General features: G+C 39.4%; 2 protein-coding genes across 8 annotated transcripts in view; both read right to left on the bottom strand.

Moving 5' to 3' along the window:
- The window catches only part of CHCHD6 (coiled-coil-helix-coiled-coil-helix domain containing 6), a 259437-nt gene extending 251991 nt beyond the window's left edge, over positions 1–7446 (bottom strand). The window contains exons 1-3 of one of the 3 annotated variants that reach the window (XR_015794906.1): positions 7265–7446; positions 6626–6713; positions 6137–6206 (exon numbers count right to left, since the gene is read on the bottom strand). Coding sequence is in view for 2 of the 3 variants with exons in the window: in XM_088134260.1 (XP_087990386.1) it covers positions 6137–6206; positions 6626–6713; positions 7265–7354 (248 nt within the window). In the remaining variant the exon portion in view is untranslated. Of the gene's footprint in view, positions 1–6136; positions 6207–6625; positions 6714–7000; positions 7126–7264 lie in introns of those variants that run through there. The other 2 variants (XM_088134260.1, XM_088134261.1) reach the window with 2 other exon arrangements.
- Positions 7447–13060: 5614 nt separating this feature from the next.
- Positions 13061–20645, bottom strand: part of TPRA1 (transmembrane protein adipocyte associated 1) — a 29836-nt gene continuing 22251 nt past the window's right edge. For all 5 annotated transcript variants that reach the window (XM_025172422.2, XM_088134259.1, XM_025172423.2 and 2 more), the window contains 2 exons: positions 19995–20075; positions 13061–16540 (listed from right to left, as the gene is read on the bottom strand). In XM_025172422.2, the coding sequence (XP_025028190.1) occupies positions 16306–16540; positions 19995–20075 (316 nt within the window). In that variant the 3' untranslated portion in view covers positions 13061–16305. The remainder of the gene's footprint in view (positions 16541–19994; positions 20076–20645) is intronic.

Genomic DNA, 20645 nt, shown 5'->3' with positions numbered 1-20645 from the left:
TTCACAGCAGCTTACAAATGATTAAAATACAACAGAAATATCCAGAGATTAAAACATTAAAACACAGTGTTTAATAAAAACAAAAATAATTATAGTACTTAATAATAAAAAAAAATCCAAGTTATGACAATCACAATCATTCAATAGAGGCCCTCTGGGAAAACTTGTTCTTTAAAAGCCTCCAGAAGGCTGAACCTAATTTCTAGAGGAAGCTGTTCCATAATATAGGTATCACAACAGACAAGCGACAGGTATCAATATAATTGTGAGCAACTGCTCTACATTCCAATAATCTCCTAGCATATCTTTGTTTTACTTAAACTATTAACTTAATGATTTATGGACACACTTGCAAATTTCAGAGGTATGTCATCCAACTTCCCTTAAGATTAATCTTTTAGGGACTTAAATGCATAGTATTTCATCTTTAAATTATTTTCTGAAATAAGAAGTACTGTATCTTCCTTCTTTCACTGAAACACTAGGTCAAAACAGATAAAAATCATAGGAAAAGATTTCAGTTAGTTTTTCATAGCACAGTATTCACACAATCAAATAAGCCACACATTTCTATACCAAGGCTTATTGAGTATTTGCTTTATGAAGTCTATTTGAACTATACACAAGTAAAAACTGAGCAAACTATCTGTTTTGGATATCTTTAGTGGCTTTAGCCGTTTCTGTTCTATACTCTTCCTAATCTTTTATTTAGCTGTTTATATCTCATGTCTGACAAATATATATATATGAACATATAATTTGAGATAGCACAATCACTTCTCCCAGATAAAAGAATATTTTTTTGTCAAACTTCTTTATCAATGGACATTTACTGGAGATTTATATACTGTAGGTGAAATCAGGCACCTTCTGAAATCAACTTCTGAAATATCTCTGCAGTCTCTTTTAAAACACTCCTTCTGTCAATTTCCAGAGATTTTATGTTACATAGATTTATTATTATTTCAGCCATATTACTGTTGATTGAGGGAAGAAGGAGAACTAGCTGTTGTTTGCTGGGGGAGTTCAACAGGATAAAGGGGGAAGTAAGTAGAAAAGTGCTGTGTTCTGAAGGAGGAAAAGCTGCTAACTGCAAGAGGTGTGTCCTGAGAAAGGCGGATGAGAAAGTGGTTGCACAACGGCTTCAGAGGACCGTGGAGGATTATCTGGATCCTTTTCAGTCAGGATTCAGATCAAGATATGGGAAGGAAATGGCAGCATCATTCTGGATGATCTCTGGCATGGGCAGGATGGGAGTTGTGCATCCATCCTTGCCCTACTTGACCTCTTGGCAGCTTTTGATACTATCAACCATAGTATCCTTCTGGATCAGCTTAGAGGATTGGGGGTGGGTGGTACAGTGTTGTGCTGGTTTGCCTCCTTTCTTTGGGTTTGATTTCAGTCAGTGATGATTGGAGAGAAGAGGTACTGCCCTCAGCCCCTATTATGTGGGGTGCCACAGGGTTCGGTGCTCTCCCCTCTCCTTTTTAACATCTACCTGAGGCCACCAGGTGAGCTCATCTGTCGCCATGGAGTGAGGTATCATCAGCATGCTGATACCAATTATACATCTCTACCCCTGGCGAATTAAGCAATGCCGGGAACGTCTTCTCTCAGTGCCTGGAGGCTGTGAGTGTCTGGATGGAGAACAACAGGCTCAGCTGAACCCTGGCAAGACTGAATGACTCTGGGGTTTGGGGACTACTGGTTCTAGGACTATGCCATCTTTGGTGCTGGATGGGGTGGCACTGCCCCAGATAGATCCAGTGCGCAATCCGGGGGTCCTCCTAAACTCATGACTCCTGCTCAAAGAGTAGGTGGCAGTCATGGCTAGGAGGGCCTTTGGGTTGTGTGCCAGTTGCACCCATTCCTGGATCAGGAGGCTCTGCTCAATCACTCATGCCTTAGTCACCTCCAGATTGGATTATTGTAATGCACTCTACATGGGGCTGCCCTTGAAGAGTATTTGGAAGCTTCAGCTGGCACAGAATGCAGCAGCACAGGCAGTTATGTGTTCTCCTAGGACAGCACATATTACACCTCTGTTCTGTGAGCTGCATTGGGCACCAGTTTGCTTCTGGGTCCAATTCAAGGTTCTAGTTTTAACCTTTAAAGCTCTTCACGGCATGGGACCAGGTTATCTGAGGGACTGCCTCTGCTCCATTATATCAGCCCACCCATTACATCTGGCAGAGAGGGTATGCTGCAGATACCATCTGCCAGGGACCTACATTTGGTGGGTCCCAGGGGGCAGGCCTTCTGTGCCATGGCGCCCACCTTATGGAATATTCCCCCGCAACATTAAGTTAGCTCCACCCCTTTTCATGTTCCAGAAGTCCCTCAAGACCTGGTTATGTCACCAGGCCTGGGGGTCCCAGGGAACCAGAGATATGTCTAGATGGCTCCACTATTGAGGTAGATATACTCATTCTCTCTCTGCCTGGGGTTTCTATATATATTTTAGTTTTAATTAATCTCTATTTTTTAACACTGACTTTTTATATTTTTAATTGCTTTTTAATATATGTATTGTTTTGATTATTGTATGCCACCCAGAGTCACTTCTCATGAGATGGGTGGCTATATAAATCTGATTAATAAATAAATAAATAAAATTGTAATGTTTTACTGATTATCAGGGCTCTTATCAAAATATATGGGCATGTACAACTCTAGCGATACAGAAGGCTGCTTAAGTAACTGGGGTAATAAACTTCATATTTGATTTTTTAAACAAAAAAAAAAGCCCTACATATTGTTTGAATTCTCTTAAATATCTTGGAATAATTATGCTATAAGATTTTTTCATTGGTATAGATAAATATTTCAAATTGTTTATCTCAGTTTAATATTGACAGAAATTGTTTGCTAAAATGCCTATGAATGTATGAGAAATAATAAGTGTTGTTAAAATGACTACTACTTCAAGATTGATATATACTCTCAGAGAGATGCCTAAATTAATGGGCAGGTTGAGGCCATGACAAAGAGAGCCTTTGCCCAGCTTTGCCTGGTGTGCCAACTGCAAACAAATCTAGAGCATGAGACTTTTGTGACAGTAACTCACAGCCTCATCAACACTCATTTGAGTCCTGTTATGTTCTCTATTAGGGGGTTGTCCTTGAAGACCACTCAGAAGTTTCAATTGGTCTAGAATGCAGCTGCTTTATTGTTGGCTGATACTCACTGACACAAGTACATTAAACCTATGCTCCAAGTCCTGCACTGGCTTTCCTGACTTAAATGCAATTTAAAGGGCTGTTTCTGACCTTTAAAGCCCTATATAGCTTGGCACTAGATTACTTGCAGGACCACCTTCTCCAACCAGTTTGCTGCTTTATACATACACACATACATACATACATACGTATATACACGCACACACATATACACACAGTATATGTGTGTGTGTGTGTGTGTGTGAATTTTTTTAAATAAAAACAATACGAATTTTGAAAAAAGAGTAAAGAAAGTAAAGTAGGTGAAAAAAGGGTGCAAAGAAAGAAAGAGAAAGAGAAATGAAAAAAGTTGTAAAGAAACTGCTTTTGATCTTAACAGCAGTTACAAGTACATTCGCATTTTACCCTCTCTCTCTAAGGTTACAACATAATTTCCTTCTTTTCATAATCTACCCTTTTTAATCATCAAACCTGTAAATCACAAGTTCATTTTTTTCTTCTTTCAACAAAAAGACCATAAGGGGTTTCCAGTCGCTAATAAATGTGATTATTGTCCTTTCTCTAATTGACAAGTCAATTTTGCCATCTCTGCTAATTCTGTCATCATCCTCCATTGTGGGCATTTCAGAGTCTTTCCATTTTTGTGCATACAATAGTCTCGCAGCAGTTATCACATACAAAAACAATCTTTCATAATTCTTTTCTAATTTTCTATCCATTAGTCCCAGCAAGAAAAATTCTGGTTTCAATTGAATATTAATCTTTAAAATTCTCTGTATCACTGTGTGTGTTTGGACCCAACCTTCTCCAACCAGTTTCAACTCACTCATCTTGTATATCCTAAAAGAACCAGTTGTGCTTCCCCGCTTTTATGAATTGAGGGGCGGGGATTTCAATAGGTGCTGTTTTCCTGTTGGTGAGTCTGCTTATGGAACAGCCTCCCCTAAGAAATGTGATTAGCCCAATGCTGTTGGCTTTCTTTATGTTACTAAAAACCAAGTTACTTTGGAGAGCCTTTAGGACGTGAATTGATGTTATTAGTTATTGTGTGAGTTATGTATAACTGGGGATTGGTTGGTTTCTATTTTTACAATTATACCATGGACATTTTATTGTATTTTTGTGGACATATTATAAATCACTGAAAGTCTCTTGACTGCAGTAGGCATAAGTCAAATAAAGAAATACATATTTAATTAAAACATCTTTTGAGTTCACAATTTGGGTCTGACAAATCTCAAACTTCAAAATTATAATTCCTTAAGGAATTAATATCCTTAATTTTTATATATATTTGAAAAGATTTAGTAAGATACATCCTGGAAATCTGCATAAAACATGGAAGAAAAAAGCTGGAATATTCTGTTTTAATAAACTAATGGGCTGGAATTTTGTGGGTTTGGATGGATCCCATTGCTTTGGGGAGAGGAAGAGGTGAGGAGGGGGTGTTGGATAGGGAGTTGGGGAAAGGGTAAGGGAAGGCATTACAGTGGTGACAGGCATGGGGAGGTATGGTGGGAGACAGGGGCAGGCCACTCTTGGGGAAGGCGATCCCAGTGTTTAAACCTGGTACCACGTTCTGGGGTTTGGTGGCTCTGGACACCAGCTGCCACTGCTTAAATACCAGGTTGGCCTGTAATAAAGTTCCCCTCATCCATGACTTGCCGACCGAGCAGAGATAAGAGCTTTCATTAGAACTTACCTTGTGGCGACAAGGGCAGCAAAGCACTCTTACTTCTCCGCTCTTATTGCATCTGCAGATAGCCTCCCAGCAGCCCTGTTTCAGGTGACCAGGTCCCTCCTGGGTAAGGAGGAGTGGGGGAGGTCTTGCAGGATGCTGTGAAGAATATTCTCAGCATCTGTCAGACAAAGTTACTCAGCTTTGCTCTGAGTTGGACTCTGGCTGGACAGATCCTTTGGAAGTGACTGAGACACATCTGAGCCCTGTTATCTGGGAGGAGTTTCAGACAGTCGATCCTGAGGAAGTGGACAGGGTCCTCGTGGCTGTGGGCTTGGCCACCTATGTGCTGGCCCCATGCTCCTCCTGGCTGGTTAAGGCCTCCTGGGAGGAAGCATACGGTTGGGTCTAAGTTAATGCCTCTTTGTAGGAGGGGGAGGTACCTCCTGCCTTGAAGGAGGCAGTGATGCACCTCCTTCTCAAGAGGCCATCCTTGGACCCAACCATGTTCTACAACTTTCATCTAGTCTCCAACCTTCCCTTTTAGGGGAAGGTTGTTGAGACAGTGGTGGGCGCTCAGCTTTAGAGGACCTCAGATGAAGTGGATCATCTGGGCCCTTTTTAGTCTAGATAACGCCCAGGGTACAGCACCAAGATGGAATTGGTAGTGTTTGTGAATGACCTCTGGAGGGCTCGGGATGGGTGTGGTGCAACTGTCCTGGCACTCCTGGATCTCTTAGCAGCTTTTGATACCATTGACCATGGTATCCTTCTGAGTAGGGTTCAGGGATTGGGAATGGGAGGCACTGTTTTGGGGTGGTTCTCATTTCTCCATGGCCAGTTTCAGTTGGTATTTGTGTGGGGAAGAGGTCAAGCCCTAGGCACCTGCAGTGTGGGGTTCCTCAGAGCTCAGTCTCTCTCCTCTCCTTTTTAACATTTACATGAAGCCGCTGGGTGAGGTCAATGCAAAATCTATACCTTATCTGCCACAATGGATTACTAACACGTTACTTGTCAATCAGCATTTTTTTCAACAAAGGGGCAAGAAAAGAGGACTTGGCAATTGGTCAAATTGGGTGGAGGGGGTATTCTGTTTAAGAAAAAAATCCTGGAAAAAAAATTCATATTTGTTATATTAATTTTGCTGTTACCTACACTGTTAATACTGCTGAATGTGTACATTTTTTTTTCCATTAGCCTGATAGAATAAAATTTAAAATACATTTTAAGAGAACAGGACAAAACCATCTAGATGGTGATCATTTGATAAAAAACATACCTCTTATACAGATCCTCTTCTGCTTCAGAAGGCTTTTGACCCAAACTCTCTGTGGTAGGTGGACAGATCCCTGGACAAATGAAAATAAATACTTATTACAGAAAAATAAATGTCCCATTTCTTTTCTATATGTGGTATAAAGGGAGGAGAAGCAAAGCCACTCAGCTAAATTACAAAGCAATCTATTTCAGGAGAAAAATGCAACAACAAAGGAAATCTATGAAATCTAGAATATTGGCTGAATAAATTACTTATGACTATGAACATACTAAAACATTCCAGAGTGCCAACAGGAATTGTGCAGAGTTCATTCTCACAACAGAAAAGCTATTACAAAGTTCGGAAAATCTAACAATACACATTATTAGGGGGTAGGGAGGGATGACATATACTCATGTAAATAATATTTCAACATAGAATATGTTTCTAGTAGTATGGGACAGATTTATTAATTCATAAGTCATCCCTTAAATAAAAGGCATGCAATACCTGTGGACACCTTAGATTTCCCTGGCAATTGCTGGTCCTGTTTAGGTTCACATTTTTCCTTCATCCTGTTTACTACATCTTCAGAAAGCTAGCCCAAATAAAAAGAAGAGTTGGAAGATAAGAAAGTTTAAGTTCACACATTTCCTTAAAGTTATGTTTTGCTAGGTGATAAAGCACTATGGATACATTCACACATTATTAATCCAAAACCTGAAACAATAAATTCTGTTTTAGCATGAGCCATGCACAAGGAAAGAGAGTAATTAAATTACTACGTATGTGTTACCTGTGTATCTATCATCTGGAAATTACAAGAGATTCAGTGCCTTATTCTTGATACTAAAGGAGTTACAAACACATAAGATAAATACTTACTGACTGGTCAAAATGTTAATTCATAAAGCTAAAGTCCACAAGACGCACTCCTGTTAAAACCTACAAGAACTCTGCAATGAATTATTTTTAAGTGGACCTTACTGGACAGAGAGGGGGAGGACAAATCAGACTCGCCCTTGCGGTTCAAAGCCCGCCGCTCAGCGCCCGCCGCCCCTCCCTCTAACGCCGTCCACCCCCTCTCATCCTCCGAGTCCTTTGCCCGCGGGGAGCCTCCCTGCATCCTGAGGGAGAGCCTCCACTCACCCGGATGCCCTGCAACACCCGAACTTGCTCGTGTTCATCCAGCTCGAAGGAGACCTTCCTGCTGCCGTGGGTGCTCTCGCTACCCCCCATAGCACCAACCGAAAAAAGAAAACTCGGAGGCGAGTTCAAAATCAAGACAGATACCCAGACAACACGCTCCGCTCCACAGGGCTATAAACTCGCTCCTGGTTGGCGGCCGCGGAGAAAGCCTCCAATAGCGCTACGCGGTCTTGGAGGCGGGCCGCGAAGCAGGCTGGAAGCTGTAGTCTTCCTTCTCCATATGCCCCTCCAAGGATGCTGCTGCTGTCGCCGCTGAACGAAATGGGACAAAATGACTCAGAAGCGACACTTGCTTACGGTTACGCTTGCCTCAGCGATTGTTCTGGAGAGGAGGCGCATCCAGGAATTTGGGCTTTTTTCAGGTGACGGAGGACACTTCTCTCTCAGGGTAGAAGTATCTGCAAGTTGCAGATCTTAGTTGCTTTTCAGCGAGACTAGACTTTTGGGGAGTTAAGGGGATTCCTTGCGAAGCTATTTCTGCGTTGTTCTTTTTTCACTGAAACCTATCAGAACCACGCTATTGTATAAGGTTTGCAAACCCTGTGTAAATTTACAGGTACAGCAGGGGAGAGGACAGAAAACAGGCCAGCCTACTTTTTATTTTTCAAATATGAATAATGTGAACAGTGAGTTTCTATTTTTCATTTTAACATATGTTCTAACTATTAGTTGAATGAAATCTCAGCTTTAATGCCTGGATTAAATCCCTCCATCACAGTGATCTCACACAGTTGGAAAGTTCAAACAATTGGATTTTAAAAAATAAGCATAAAAACCATATGATGAGTCCAAATACCTAGTAGTTAAATAATGCATGTTCAAATAAGCATGCATTTCAGTGAACACTTTATACACTGAAATTAACTGCAGTTATACAGAATGTCTGTTGGAAGGTTGCAATTCACTTACAAAAAATGAGATTCAGGTACAGAAAAAAGCAAAAATGAGGAAACGATAATAAACAATTACAACTCATACTCCACATTCCAAATTGTTACCTCTCAAGGTTGGTCCTCATAATTTTTTTTAATATTTGAAGTGATTTTTGTATGCAATTCTAGATAAAATCTGTGGGCATCAAATATTTGTGGCCTTCCAAATGTTGGTAGATAGTTATGTTGTGTATTGAGTCATATTATTATTCATTTGTTCATTTATAGCCTACCTTTCCTCAAGAACAAAAGGTGGCATAATTCTTCCATTTTTTTCCTCATAACTCTGTGAGGTAGGATCATTTGATAAGACAGTGTCTATCTAAAGTTGAATTATCCACCTAATTCTAACATGGAGTCTATACTTGAGCCTGGATCTCCCACGTCTCAATCTGACATCTCAGGTATTACACCATCATGCATAAATTCTGTCCATAAAGGCTACTGAATTGAATCAAAATTTGTCATCTGAAGGGCCACAGCTTCTATTTCTCTGGATAATTTGCACAGCCACTGCTGTCCATAATTACAGTTCCAGAGGAAGAACAATAGTTTTTGTACAATTACATTGGCTTTTCCAACACTAAAAGTACAAGTATAGTGGAACCTCGGTTTATGAACTTAATTCGTTCCGTGACTCTGGCCGCAACCCGAATTGGTCGCAACCCGAAGGAAATTTCCCCGTAAGGTTCAATGTAATTACCGTTAATCCGTTCTGGCATGGAGGACAGGGAGGCGGCTGTTGCTTGGAGGGAGAGTCCCCCTCCCTACGACCACGTGTCAGGGGCAGTAAATGGCCGTGGACCACGTGTCAGGGGCGGAAAATGGCTGCAGACCACGTGTCAGGGGCGGAAAAATGCCCGCGGACCACGTCAGGGGCGGTAAATGGCCGCGGACCACGTGTCAGGGGCGGAAAATGGCCGCGGACCACGTGTCAGGGGCGGAAAAATGGCCGTGGACCACATGTCAGGGGCGGAAAATGGCCGTGGACCACGTGTCAGGGGCGGAAAAATGGCCGTGGACCGTGTCACGGGAGGAAAAATGGCTGCGTATCCTGCTTGTACCCCGAGGCGGAGTTCGCAAACCGAAGCAAAATTTTGCGGCCGGAGCTGATCATAACCCGAAAAGTTCGTTAACAGAAGCATTCGTAACCCAAGGTTCCACTGTAGTAGCGCTAATTTAGTGGTTAGTGGTGAAGATGTTGGTCAGGTATTGGAGAGACACAGGTTCTAGTCCACTTTTAGCCATGAAAGCTCACTGGGTGACTTTGGGCCAGTCACACTCTCTCAGCCCAATCTACTTTTTCAGGTTGTTGTTGTGGGGAAAAAGAGGAGGAGGACATACTACCATGAGCTACTGTATGAAAAAAGGCAGGACATAAAGTTTACAAATAAATGAACCAATTGATGTGTTCTCCTCCACATGATGTGCACCTACTCTTATTAGATACTATATTTACCTGAAAGGCAAACAGCCCTGAATTTCAGACAGTCTTCATTGCCAAAGGAAAATTAGTTGGGCAAATACTGCTTCTAAATGCATCAGACTGCCGCCACCCAGAACAATAACAAAAACAACTCAGTTAAGTCAGGGGAAAAGCATTTTGGAAATGATCCAAAATCCAAATAACACTTTTATTCAGACTTAATCAAAATGTCACCAAAAAACAGGCAATATACTAAATATATTAAACAAATCGGGAGTAGAGAAGACTGAAAAGCCCATAGCCATGAAATCTACTTTAACTACTGTCTTAGTTGATAGATGATCATTTAAATCAGGTCTTGTTAGGGGAGAACCAGTTTGGTGTAGTGGTTAAGGTGTTGGCCTAGAAACCAGGAGACTGTGAGCTCTAGTCCCACCTTAGGCATGAAAAAACAGCTGGGTGAGTTTGGTCCAGTCACTGTTTCTCAGCCCAACTCACCTCACAGGGATGTTGTGTAGGGAAAATAGGAGGAGGAAGGAGTATTGGTATGCTTGCTGCTTTGAGCTGTATATGAAGAAAAAAAAGTGGGATAAAAATATTTTTAAAAATGCATGATTAAAACTGGGTCTCAGAATGCATTTCAACAACTGAGACAAACACAACGGTTGATCTTGTTCTGTAATTCATAAAATACAGTTGTTACTGAGATGTTTCCATTTAAATGCTTTAGCTTCCTTCTCTGATAAAAATAATCCTTTCTTGTTTCTGAGCTTCCAAACTTTTGCTGTCCTGTGCAACAGAGCTTTATTTTTTTCTAATTAAAATCGGTCTATCAAATTTGGCAATTAATAATAGATGAAAACATCTTGGCTAAAAAAGCTTGAAGGAGGAACATTTGTGCCTATTCCCAGACAAAATAATTGTTATATTTTGGATACTGGTACAATGTATGGCTACCAGAATGCTTAGGAAGTCATAGTAAATATAAATGCCTTTTATTAGATTCTGTTGTTCCTGATAGCACCTCAGAAAGGAATTAATAAAAAATTGAAGTTTCAAATGCAAGGCACATTCAAAGCAGAAATATTTAGCTGTTGTATTATAATGAAAGCTGATTGCCTCCAATGCAAAATAATAGAATATTTGTTATCTGTTTGAATACATGAAGTAGCTAATTGCAGGTTTAGGAAGAGTTTATTTCTTAATCTGTAAAGGGACTTTGCCTTGCATCACCATAGCAACCACTATAAAGAAAACTTCCAATGTTTATTAAACATGAAAAGTATGATAAAATTCAGTTATTTGAATTCGATATTGAAAGGGCTAGCTATTGCCTATAGCATAGTATGTCTGTCTGTCTGTCTGTGCATCAAATAAAATCAATTACATAATTACAGTGGGGTGTATGTGTGTGTAAAATAAAATCATCAATTACATAATTACAGTGGTTTTCTTTCCTCTAAGGGCAGTTTGTTTATTTACATAGATTTAAAAACACCCAATTCCAGACAATTCTGGTCCAAAATGCAGCAGCATGGTTAGTTCCTCAGTACCACAATTCTGCGAGCTACACTAGCTTTCTATCAGCTTCCAGGTGCAATTCAAGGTGCTGGTTCTCACCCAAAAAGCCCCACATGGCACGGGACTGGGTTATTTGTGGGCCACCTTCTTCCAAAGGTATCTGCCTGTCCCACACACTCCAACAGGGTGGGCACGGCTCCTCTCCTTGGAACAATGTCATCTTGTGGGACCTAGGAGGCGTGCCTTTTCCATGATGGTGCCTGCTCTCTGGAATTATACCACATTTTATTTTTCATTTATTTACAAGGCTTACTTGGCCATATGATGATTCTAGGCAGCTCACAACAATCCATTAAAAACATAGCTAAAAACAAAGGTACCCTTCCCCCCACCTGCTCAGGTGCCAGACCAAACAGCCTCCCAGTTCAACCCTCATCCTAGTCCAATGCTTGGGGAAGAGCTAGGTCTTCACCACCCTCCAGAGACCCAAAAGGGTAGGGATCCCTCTGATCTCAGGTGGGAGGCTGTTCCAAAGGGCTGGGGCGGCCACTGAGAAAGCACACTTCCGAGGTCCCAACAGGTGGCAATATTTAAGGGAGGGGACCTGGAGCATGCCCACCCTATCTAACCTAGTAGGATGGGCAGATACCCCCAGGGAGAGGCGGTCCCACAAGTAACCTGGCCCTGTGCCACGTAGGGTTTTAAAGGTGATAGCCGGTACCTTGAATTGCACCCAGGAGACTGGGAGCCAATGCAGCTCACCCAACAGTGGTGTTCCTTGAGTACAGTTGGCCCTGATCTTGCAGGCCTTTAAAAAGCAATGAAATCTGGGCTCTTTTCTCAGGTGTTTGGGTCAGGATGATTAGAGATTCTGTCTGGAAGCATGCAATAAATGAGTACCCAATCTGTTTTAGTTGGTATTATTTTGTTTTTGGTATCTTTGTGTATTGTACACTGCCCAGAATCACATTGTTTGAGTTGGGCAGCCATATACTGTAAATTCAATAAATAAAATTCCCAACCAGAATATTTTCCTATATTATTAAATGGGGCTGGCCTTAACAACAACCTGGAAACTTCAGCTAGTGCAGAACATACAGAATATGATCAGTGAAAAGTTAGGAATTTAATGGCTACTGTTATTTGATACATATTCCATCTTCCTTCCAGCCAAAATAACTGGGAAGCAGAAATCTAATCAGAACAGCCAGACTGAAACACATTTTTAAATTATTTTATTTATTTTGCTTTGATACTATTTTTATATTGTTTGTTATATTGTCTTGAACTTATATTCTGTGCCGTTCAGAGTCATAACGGAGCAAACAAGTTATAAAGCACTAGCTAGCTGTTCATTTTCAAACCCCATTCAAGATATTACTGTTTAATTTAAAGCCTAAATATTTGTATCCAGTGGCCAAAGGTAATCAGAGAAGGTGTGGTTTATTATGGTTAAAGAAGAGTTCGCTTTCTCAGTTTTTTCCGTCAGCACTGATGAGGCAACTACTGATTTCACACTTTTTCATTTACCCACATGATTAATTATGTTCCAGTGAACCTGCTGTCTTTTTTCATTGATCATAATGTTTTATATTTCTACAGTCTTAGTATCCACAAAGATGAAGGACAAGTTTAATAAATAGAGAGGCATTTCAAAAATAGTTCACTTTATTGAACTAACGGGAGTTACTCAAAGCAAGCATTGGGGAAGAAAAAAATAGTTTTACCATAATCTCTTTATATCTGGCTAAGCAACCTGAACTGGATCTCAGTTTCACCTCATGTGAATCCTAAAACTAATATTATAGCCATTGTTTCTTTCACCAATTTATTTTATTTATATTTAAATAAATAACAAGGTTTAAGGTTGTTCTTCTTCAAGGACATTTGTTTAATAAAATTTAAAACAGTATCAAACCACCAGTGTTAGTTTGGGGTTGATGTGGCACTGAGACCTATCAAAATGTGTTGTGATCCCAGTTTGAAAAACACCGCTCTAAAACCTGGCCAAAAAGAAACTTAACAATGACTATTTTCCTCAAAGTAAAAGCATTTCATTACTAGCAGGCTACCTTAATTCTGAAAAAGATTAGCAGAAAAATATGGGGACACACAGGCAGAGCTTCTATAGTGGGAGGGATGTCTTCATTTATGTCAAAGTTCATTTATTTTACAGACAAAAATATACATAGCTTTATTTTTAAACTTTGTTCCAACATTTCATGACACATGCAATACAATCACCCTCACAAACATTGTCTGCTTATGGATGATGTTTTGCTCTGGACATGGAAGGCATATCTATATACACATTTAAAATCAGTATGCTTGGAAGGAGACATTTCCTTCACCTAGTGCAGTTTCTCCTCAGCAGCAGAAGACAAAGGTAGATATATAGAAGAGGGTTTTAACAATAACGTAATTGGGGTGATGAAGAAGATTCTACAGTGGAAAAGTAATCATAGCTGAGTGACTGGCCAAGTGGCAGAACATGGTTAACAAAAGTATCTGAAATGTCATCTCACCCTGATTCACATTACCCAAGATATCCACCTTCATATTAAGAATTCTTTCATTTTGCACATGCACCCATATTAAGGTGCAGAAAGCCTTCTCCAGCCTTATTCCTCCCAGGTCTGTTGGCCTATAACACCAATCAACTCTAGTGAGAATAGCCTATGTAAGGATATTGGGCTAGGCTGGCTGGGAAGGAGAGATTGGGGGACCCTATAAAAGTAGGGAATCGATAAATTTACAAACACTGGTCGGCTGTCTGGTTGTCAAGGGTTCCTACTGATTTACGGCAGGAGTTGCTATGTTCTGAACTGAGTGAAGATGCTGGGGGAGTATAGATGAAGCTGTTTTGCATGACGTCACTGACCCTCTCCAGCCTTGTGCCCTTCCTCTGCCATTAACAGGAAACAGAAGCAAAGGGGCTGGGAAAACAGGTTTTATATGATCAAGCTCACATAATGCTCCGATAAATTCCCTTTTCTGAACAGAGGGTTCTACCAACCTAATCCCAATCAACACCATAAAGATTAATGAGATGTCAATTACACTTTATGTAAGATTTCTTGCCACAAAAATGATGATGTTGCTAATAGCAACAAGTCTGATTACAGTACCAAATTCTGATGTTTAGAAACAGCTACTCTGGACAATACCAAAACTAAAGACAAAGTGTTGTTCTCTATCACATCAGCCATGCTAATCTGCATTAACCACATATCCAAATAGTTTTGAGCATGAGTCTTCTTTTTCTGGATTTTTTCTTTTTCTTTTTTAAGTAATTTTGAAACTCTTAAAATCAAGGTCTTGTTATCATGTAAATTTTGGTGTGGCTTGGCAAGCAGAAATTGCAAATGGCAGAATTTTCAGGACAGATGGAAGAATTTGTCTGCATTCAGGAGACAAAATATTAGTTTTTCTGTTTCTACCTCAGTTCTAAAGAGGTTCTCCTAAAGCAAGTCCTCTTGATTCCAAAGAAAATTGCTGTGAATTTCTGGAATCCTAACCTTATTCATCCATTTGTAGCATAGATGATCCTGAGTTAATGACATCATAACAACAACAGAAGAAAGTCACTCTGCTTTGTCACCCTTAATATGTGGAATTTTAAATCCAATTAGCTGTGCCTACATTTGCCTTCTAGCCAGTCTCTATTCAAACAATTTTATCCACAGTTCACACACTATTAAGGGTTCCCATAATTTTCCATTTTCCACTTAACCTTACAGCAAGAACATTCACAGCAACAAAAGCTAGGCATGATGCAAGGACACAAAATGCAAACTTTTCAGGTTTTAGATATTCTAATTTTTCTTCTTGCCTCCAAAGTGAAGCCAACCCCATATTAGATTATTCCCCTTCCAGAAACATCTTGATTATAATTAAAGAAATTAACATTCTTTTGCTTTACTAATCTCACAGAGAAGCCTCAGAAGGCTACAAAATTCAGGTGTTGCCAACATCAACACAATCATCAGCCAAGTGGCACCAGAGATTTTGGAAAAACCAGATCAGAGCACTATCCTCATAATACAGTCCTAACCTTAACCTTAAGGCACAGAACACAATAGGTATTATAAACAGCCTGTCTTAAAACTAGACCTCATAGTCACTTCAGGTTTGTATTCTACTTAGATGCCACCCCAAGCATCAATAACAAGCTGTCTAAAGAAGGCTCCTGAAACATTTCTGTTTCCTCTTCTGTCCTCTCCATTTTGGAACTACCATCCAAACCATGTTCTGCAACCATCCTCCCTATCCAATCCCATTTGCTCAGGAGTGCTGTTAGCCTTAATGTTGATCTGGCTACATTCTCACTCTAAAATTGACCTGGCTACATTCTCATTCTAAAATTATACAGTGTATGAAACTCATGCCTGCATGTCAATGAATCACAGTAGTTTAGTTGCACAGCAACATGTTCCAGAGACCTTTCCTTGCTGGCTACTTTTCTTCCCTCTCCTTCTATATATATAAGATTAAAAAAAAAAATACAATATGCTCCCAGCTTCCCTGTGAAGAATTATGAGGTGCTCAAAAGCTTCTAGAGTTCTCTCACCTCCACTTCTACCAAACTTCAGTTCCCCAAAATGTGGGAACAATGCTATTCTCTGATTCCAGAGCGAAGGTTATTGCTGGGAATTTGGACTTGTTGGGAACATAAATTGTAACTAAATCAACCTAAAAAAATAAAAAGTGAACAAGGCATCCAATCTTAATTTCAGATTGTGTATGTGTGTATGTATATGTCTCTTCAAAAGAACAGTCAATATTCTGGTTGAATGAGCATTTTATCACCAACAAAAGGTGACAAAGGTCTAACCATTTGTATTTGGAATGCTAAGAATATGAGGAGTCAGCATTTATGCATGTCTGAAATGAAGCTGACCTGTATGTTGTCTCAGGAGGATGAGTACTGTCCTTCCAGGAAGACTATAGTTGCCAATTTTATGTTTCATACAGAATTTAAATATCTTTTAAAAAAAGAACACCTCAAAGGAAAGAGAAGACAAACGCATTAGAGTTCCAAATGGTTATCTGAATGGAGCAGTGGGAGCAAGAGAGAGATATTCTTTCAACCACATTTGCCTTTAGGAGTTAATGGCTTTCCAACGATCACTGTCAATGCTATTGATGCTGCCCACATGGTATGGCATGGAAGCAACATCATCTAAGTATGCTGTGGTGTCAATCTGAGTGCTGGAATAGAAGCCAGAATCCAGGCCTTCTTTCTTGGTTACCCCATAGGCATGGGGAAGGTGCACATCGACATCCTCAGGTTCATCCACCTGGCATTTATAGGAGAAGAGGATCTTTGGCTCAGACCTGCAATAATTAGAAAGAAAAGGAGAAACAAAACTGATTCTGTGTAGGAAGAGAACCTATGGCACACAATTCCTGAAATAAACAGTAATCAGCCATATTGTTCCTTTATTCATAATTACAATTATGAGGAAAATTCAGAATTCAGCATAATACTTTGCTATTTATTTTTGCCTCCTTGTGTTGTGGTCTCTTCCCTCCTCTCTTTTACCTGTATTTCAAATGAAAGATCTGTTGATTTAAGAACTAGCATCATAGTTTTTCCTGCAAAGTGCCACCTGCAATATGGGATTCAACAAAGCACAGGGCGTGGGATTTGCTGTCTGTCTCTAACTTCCATAAAATTATACCAACATGATCAGTAATCAGGGATGATGAATTCTGTAGAGTAGGAACAGCTGGACAGCCATAGGTTTCCTACTCCTACGCCAAAGGAAAGACGAGGAATGCTTCAGAAACTGAGTTTCATCCCAACATTACTCAGTAAGAAAGTAAAAAGTAATTACTATTAACTATGACAACTTTTGGAATTTCCAACTCATGCCTACTAAGGATTTTGGCAATTGTGATCAAAAATATCTGGAGGATGCCAAACTGAACATATTATTATAATCTAATATTGCCTCCCTTCCTGAAGTGTATATATTCACAGTAGCCAAATACTTTTTCTATAGAAGAAACCCAGAATAAGAATTAAAATAAACATATTAAGAATACTTTAAGTCTTCCCATCACTACTAGACATTCTATAGCCTATGCTCCAAGCTATAAAACCTTATTAGGACTTACACATCTTGTAGATATTCCTATTTTATACAGACTCAGAATTGCTTTAATACTCTGCACAGAGGCATAAGGGTAGAATATATATGTACAGACATAAAAAATTGTATTAGGGATGTAGTGGGGAATCCTTGGTTGTCCAGAATGATTCAATATCAAGGGAATGGAATGGAATGGAACAATGGAAATTCATTCTTAAAACCAAAACCATGGAAAGGGCTACTCAATTCAAAATTAAACATCAGTCAAGTCTGAGAAATCTTTCTATCCCATCCCATCCCATCCCATCCCATCCCATCCCATCCCATCCCATCCCAGCCCTGGTAAGTAAGTAAATGTTGTTTGGTAACACAAAGCAAGCAGCATGGCTATTGAAGCACCAGCAGATATTCATTGTCTCACATGACGTTACCCCAAAATAATTTCACTAATATATCAATGTAATAAAATATATAAAAATAAAATTTCACTAATATATAAAAATTATTACTAGGGTTTTTTTTTACTTCTTGGGTAAAATGCAGTAGACATATAAAATATAATAAATATTACTTAAAACATTTTTTAAAAAAGCAAACAAACAAACCTGGATGTTCCTCAAAAGTTGTAATACTATATCCACTAACCTAAGTGTAGTCCCCAATGAATTCAGTGGCATTTGCTTTTGAACAGGCATATATAAAATGCATTGTAAAAAGGCATCTTCTTATATATTAACTACTTTAGTAGTAACATTGATTGATAATTATAACAGAATCAAATGCCTAAATCAAAATGTCTTTATTTGGATTAAGGTAAATGTTGATGTGCTTTCTCAACTACATCCCTAGCACTGAGTAAAGAAGCTCTGGATATTATCTAGCTTTAACAGGCATAAAAATACTTGTATCTCACTCATCAAGTAACAAAATGGACTAATGCTTTGCTTGCTTTAGAGATCGTGCTATATATATTTTAATTAAAACTGAAGCCACCCAGAATAAGCTACCCAGAGTCATATATATATGAGATGGGCAGCTATATAAATAATAATAAAATAAAATGTTCCCTCAAGCAATAATGTGGTAAAAAAGCCACACTTCCAGAAGGCACCTTTTTATATTCTTAGTTAATTACCACAACATTCAGCTGAAAAAATGATATACAGGTAGTCCCCAGTTTAAGAATGAGTTCCGTTTCCAAAGTCTGTCCTTAAGTCGAATTTGTATGTAAGCCGGAACAGAATTATTGTATGATACTGTATAAGTAGAGTTGTATAATTAACTCAAACCATTGTGTATTTAACTTGAATCGTGTATTTAACTCAAAATTTGCTACAATAGGCTCTGTTCTTAACTATGGGTCATCTGTAAACTGGGAGTTCTTAATCCAGGGACTACCTGTATACCTGTGGCCCTTTTCCCCTATGGTATTTCTACAAGGAAGAGCTATGTAAACAAGAAAAAAGGCTGAGCTCCTGCACTTTTAATAGCTGAGCAAAAGAGGGATTTCCAGCTGATGAAATGTGTTTATTAAATTCAGGAACATTCTTCCTTTTCGCTAAGCAATACTACAGATACATTTCCAGCAAATAAAATCTGGCTATACAAAATGTGCAAACTGTGCATGTACCTGGCAGATCAGCCTGGACATAAAACTGATAGAATAATTAATCACCAGAGTTTAAGACCAAATCAAATTATTGCAAGTATTTCTCAATTCCCCCATGTGGCCACCAGATGGCAGTCTAAATTCAACAGTTACCCTTTTAGAACACTGGCAAAAAGAAATCCTGGTACTTTTAAGAACAGAAGCTACTAACCAATAGAAGCGAGTATGTATAGCTCAGGGTTGAACTGTGAAGTCATCAGGGTTCTCTGAGCTTGGTTGTTTTCTTGCAAACATTTCATTATCCAGCTAGCACTGAAGGTGTTACCTAGCCAGGTAACAAAATGTTTGCAAGGAAACAACCAAGCTCAGAGAACCCCAAGGACTCCACAAAAGCCACTAACCCTGGGAATTAGAATTGCAGTATTCTGCTCAACAATTTAGCTAAGCCTCACCTTAAAAATTTTTTTAATGGCTTTATTATCTCTATTTCACAGAGCAAAATAATGCATAAAGCGGTGTTCCTCAACCTTGGCCATTTTAAGATGCATGGACTTCAACTCCCAGAAATCCCCAGCCAGCATAAAAAGGCCAAGGTTAAGGAACACTGGTGTAAAGGGGAGGGGAAACCAAAAACTACCTATGTACATCTCTTCCTGACAAATGAACCTACTTGCAACCTGATTGCATTTTTTCACCATTTCATCTTATATTTTATTTTTCAATGATAATTAATATATTAATTATATATTAAGTTACATAGCCCAACTAAAATATTCTAACTTTTTAAAGAAAGGATAGATCAAAATAGTTCAATAAATTATCCAACTAATGATTCAATTCAGGTTACTCTGCTTAAAAAAAAAGACTTTGCTGAAGTGCTGCTTACATGATTTTAAACTTTGGGAAGATCTTACTGATTTATATGCTGTTTTAAATCGCTGTTCTCATTGTTCTTATTGGAAGTTTCATTTTAATTACATTGAGGGAGTTATCTGCCTGTTGTTCTCTAAACTTCCGGGGACACATAACCAAAAACAAGATTAAGGGGCTATAATAAAATAAATGAAAAAGTTTAGATACTCACCCAAAGAAACTTTTCAGAAATGCCACGTAGATGAGTGGAGCAAAGAAGCTGAAATAGAGGAAGGTGGTGGCATCCACGCAGCTGTGAACAGACGAAACAGAAAACCATTTAGCATCTGCTTCTACCCTGCTAACATTTATGCTGTGGGCCTGGGATTCAGGAAGGGGCTGTATTGCTTGACAGCTGGGAAGCCAAGGAAAAAAGAGCTTAGTAAATGTATGCTTTCATAGGGGACTGTTCCCAGGCCTACCTCCTTCCTTCAAAGGCAGTCAAGGTCAGAGCGCCTACCTTCAGGGCTTCATCACAAAGGGTTGGGCCTTTTATCACCCACTGTTTACACAGCCCATGGGAAAAGGGGCCCCAAACACAGGCCAATGACTGCACTGGATGCTTCCTCAAACAATGCCTAGGGCCATCAGGTCTCCTTTTTTGCTACACCATAGCACAGCAATTGCTAAATCTCTATCCGTTCTTCAAACTTGTGGAAAAAATATCCTTGACACAAATCACAATATTATTCTCCGGCTGTAAGAATATCTGCACCCAACTGCTAGTGAACAAATGAATGCTACTGTTGTGCCACAAAGTGAGTAAAAGCACATCCAGCTTCCCTAGGCTTAAAGGGACTGGGCCTTCAGCTACTGAAAGTCA

Source organism: Python bivittatus, unplaced genomic scaffold (assembly GCF_059951505.1).
Source record: "Python bivittatus isolate LINGU-HERP-01145 unplaced genomic scaffold, Pbiv_v1 ctg000080_np1212, whole genome shotgun sequence".
Classification (NCBI taxonomy): Eukaryota; Metazoa; Chordata; class Lepidosauria; order Squamata; family Pythonidae; genus Python; species Python bivittatus.
The sequence above is the reverse complement of the archived record's forward strand: the minus strand, read 5'-3'. Positions and strand labels throughout refer to the sequence as shown.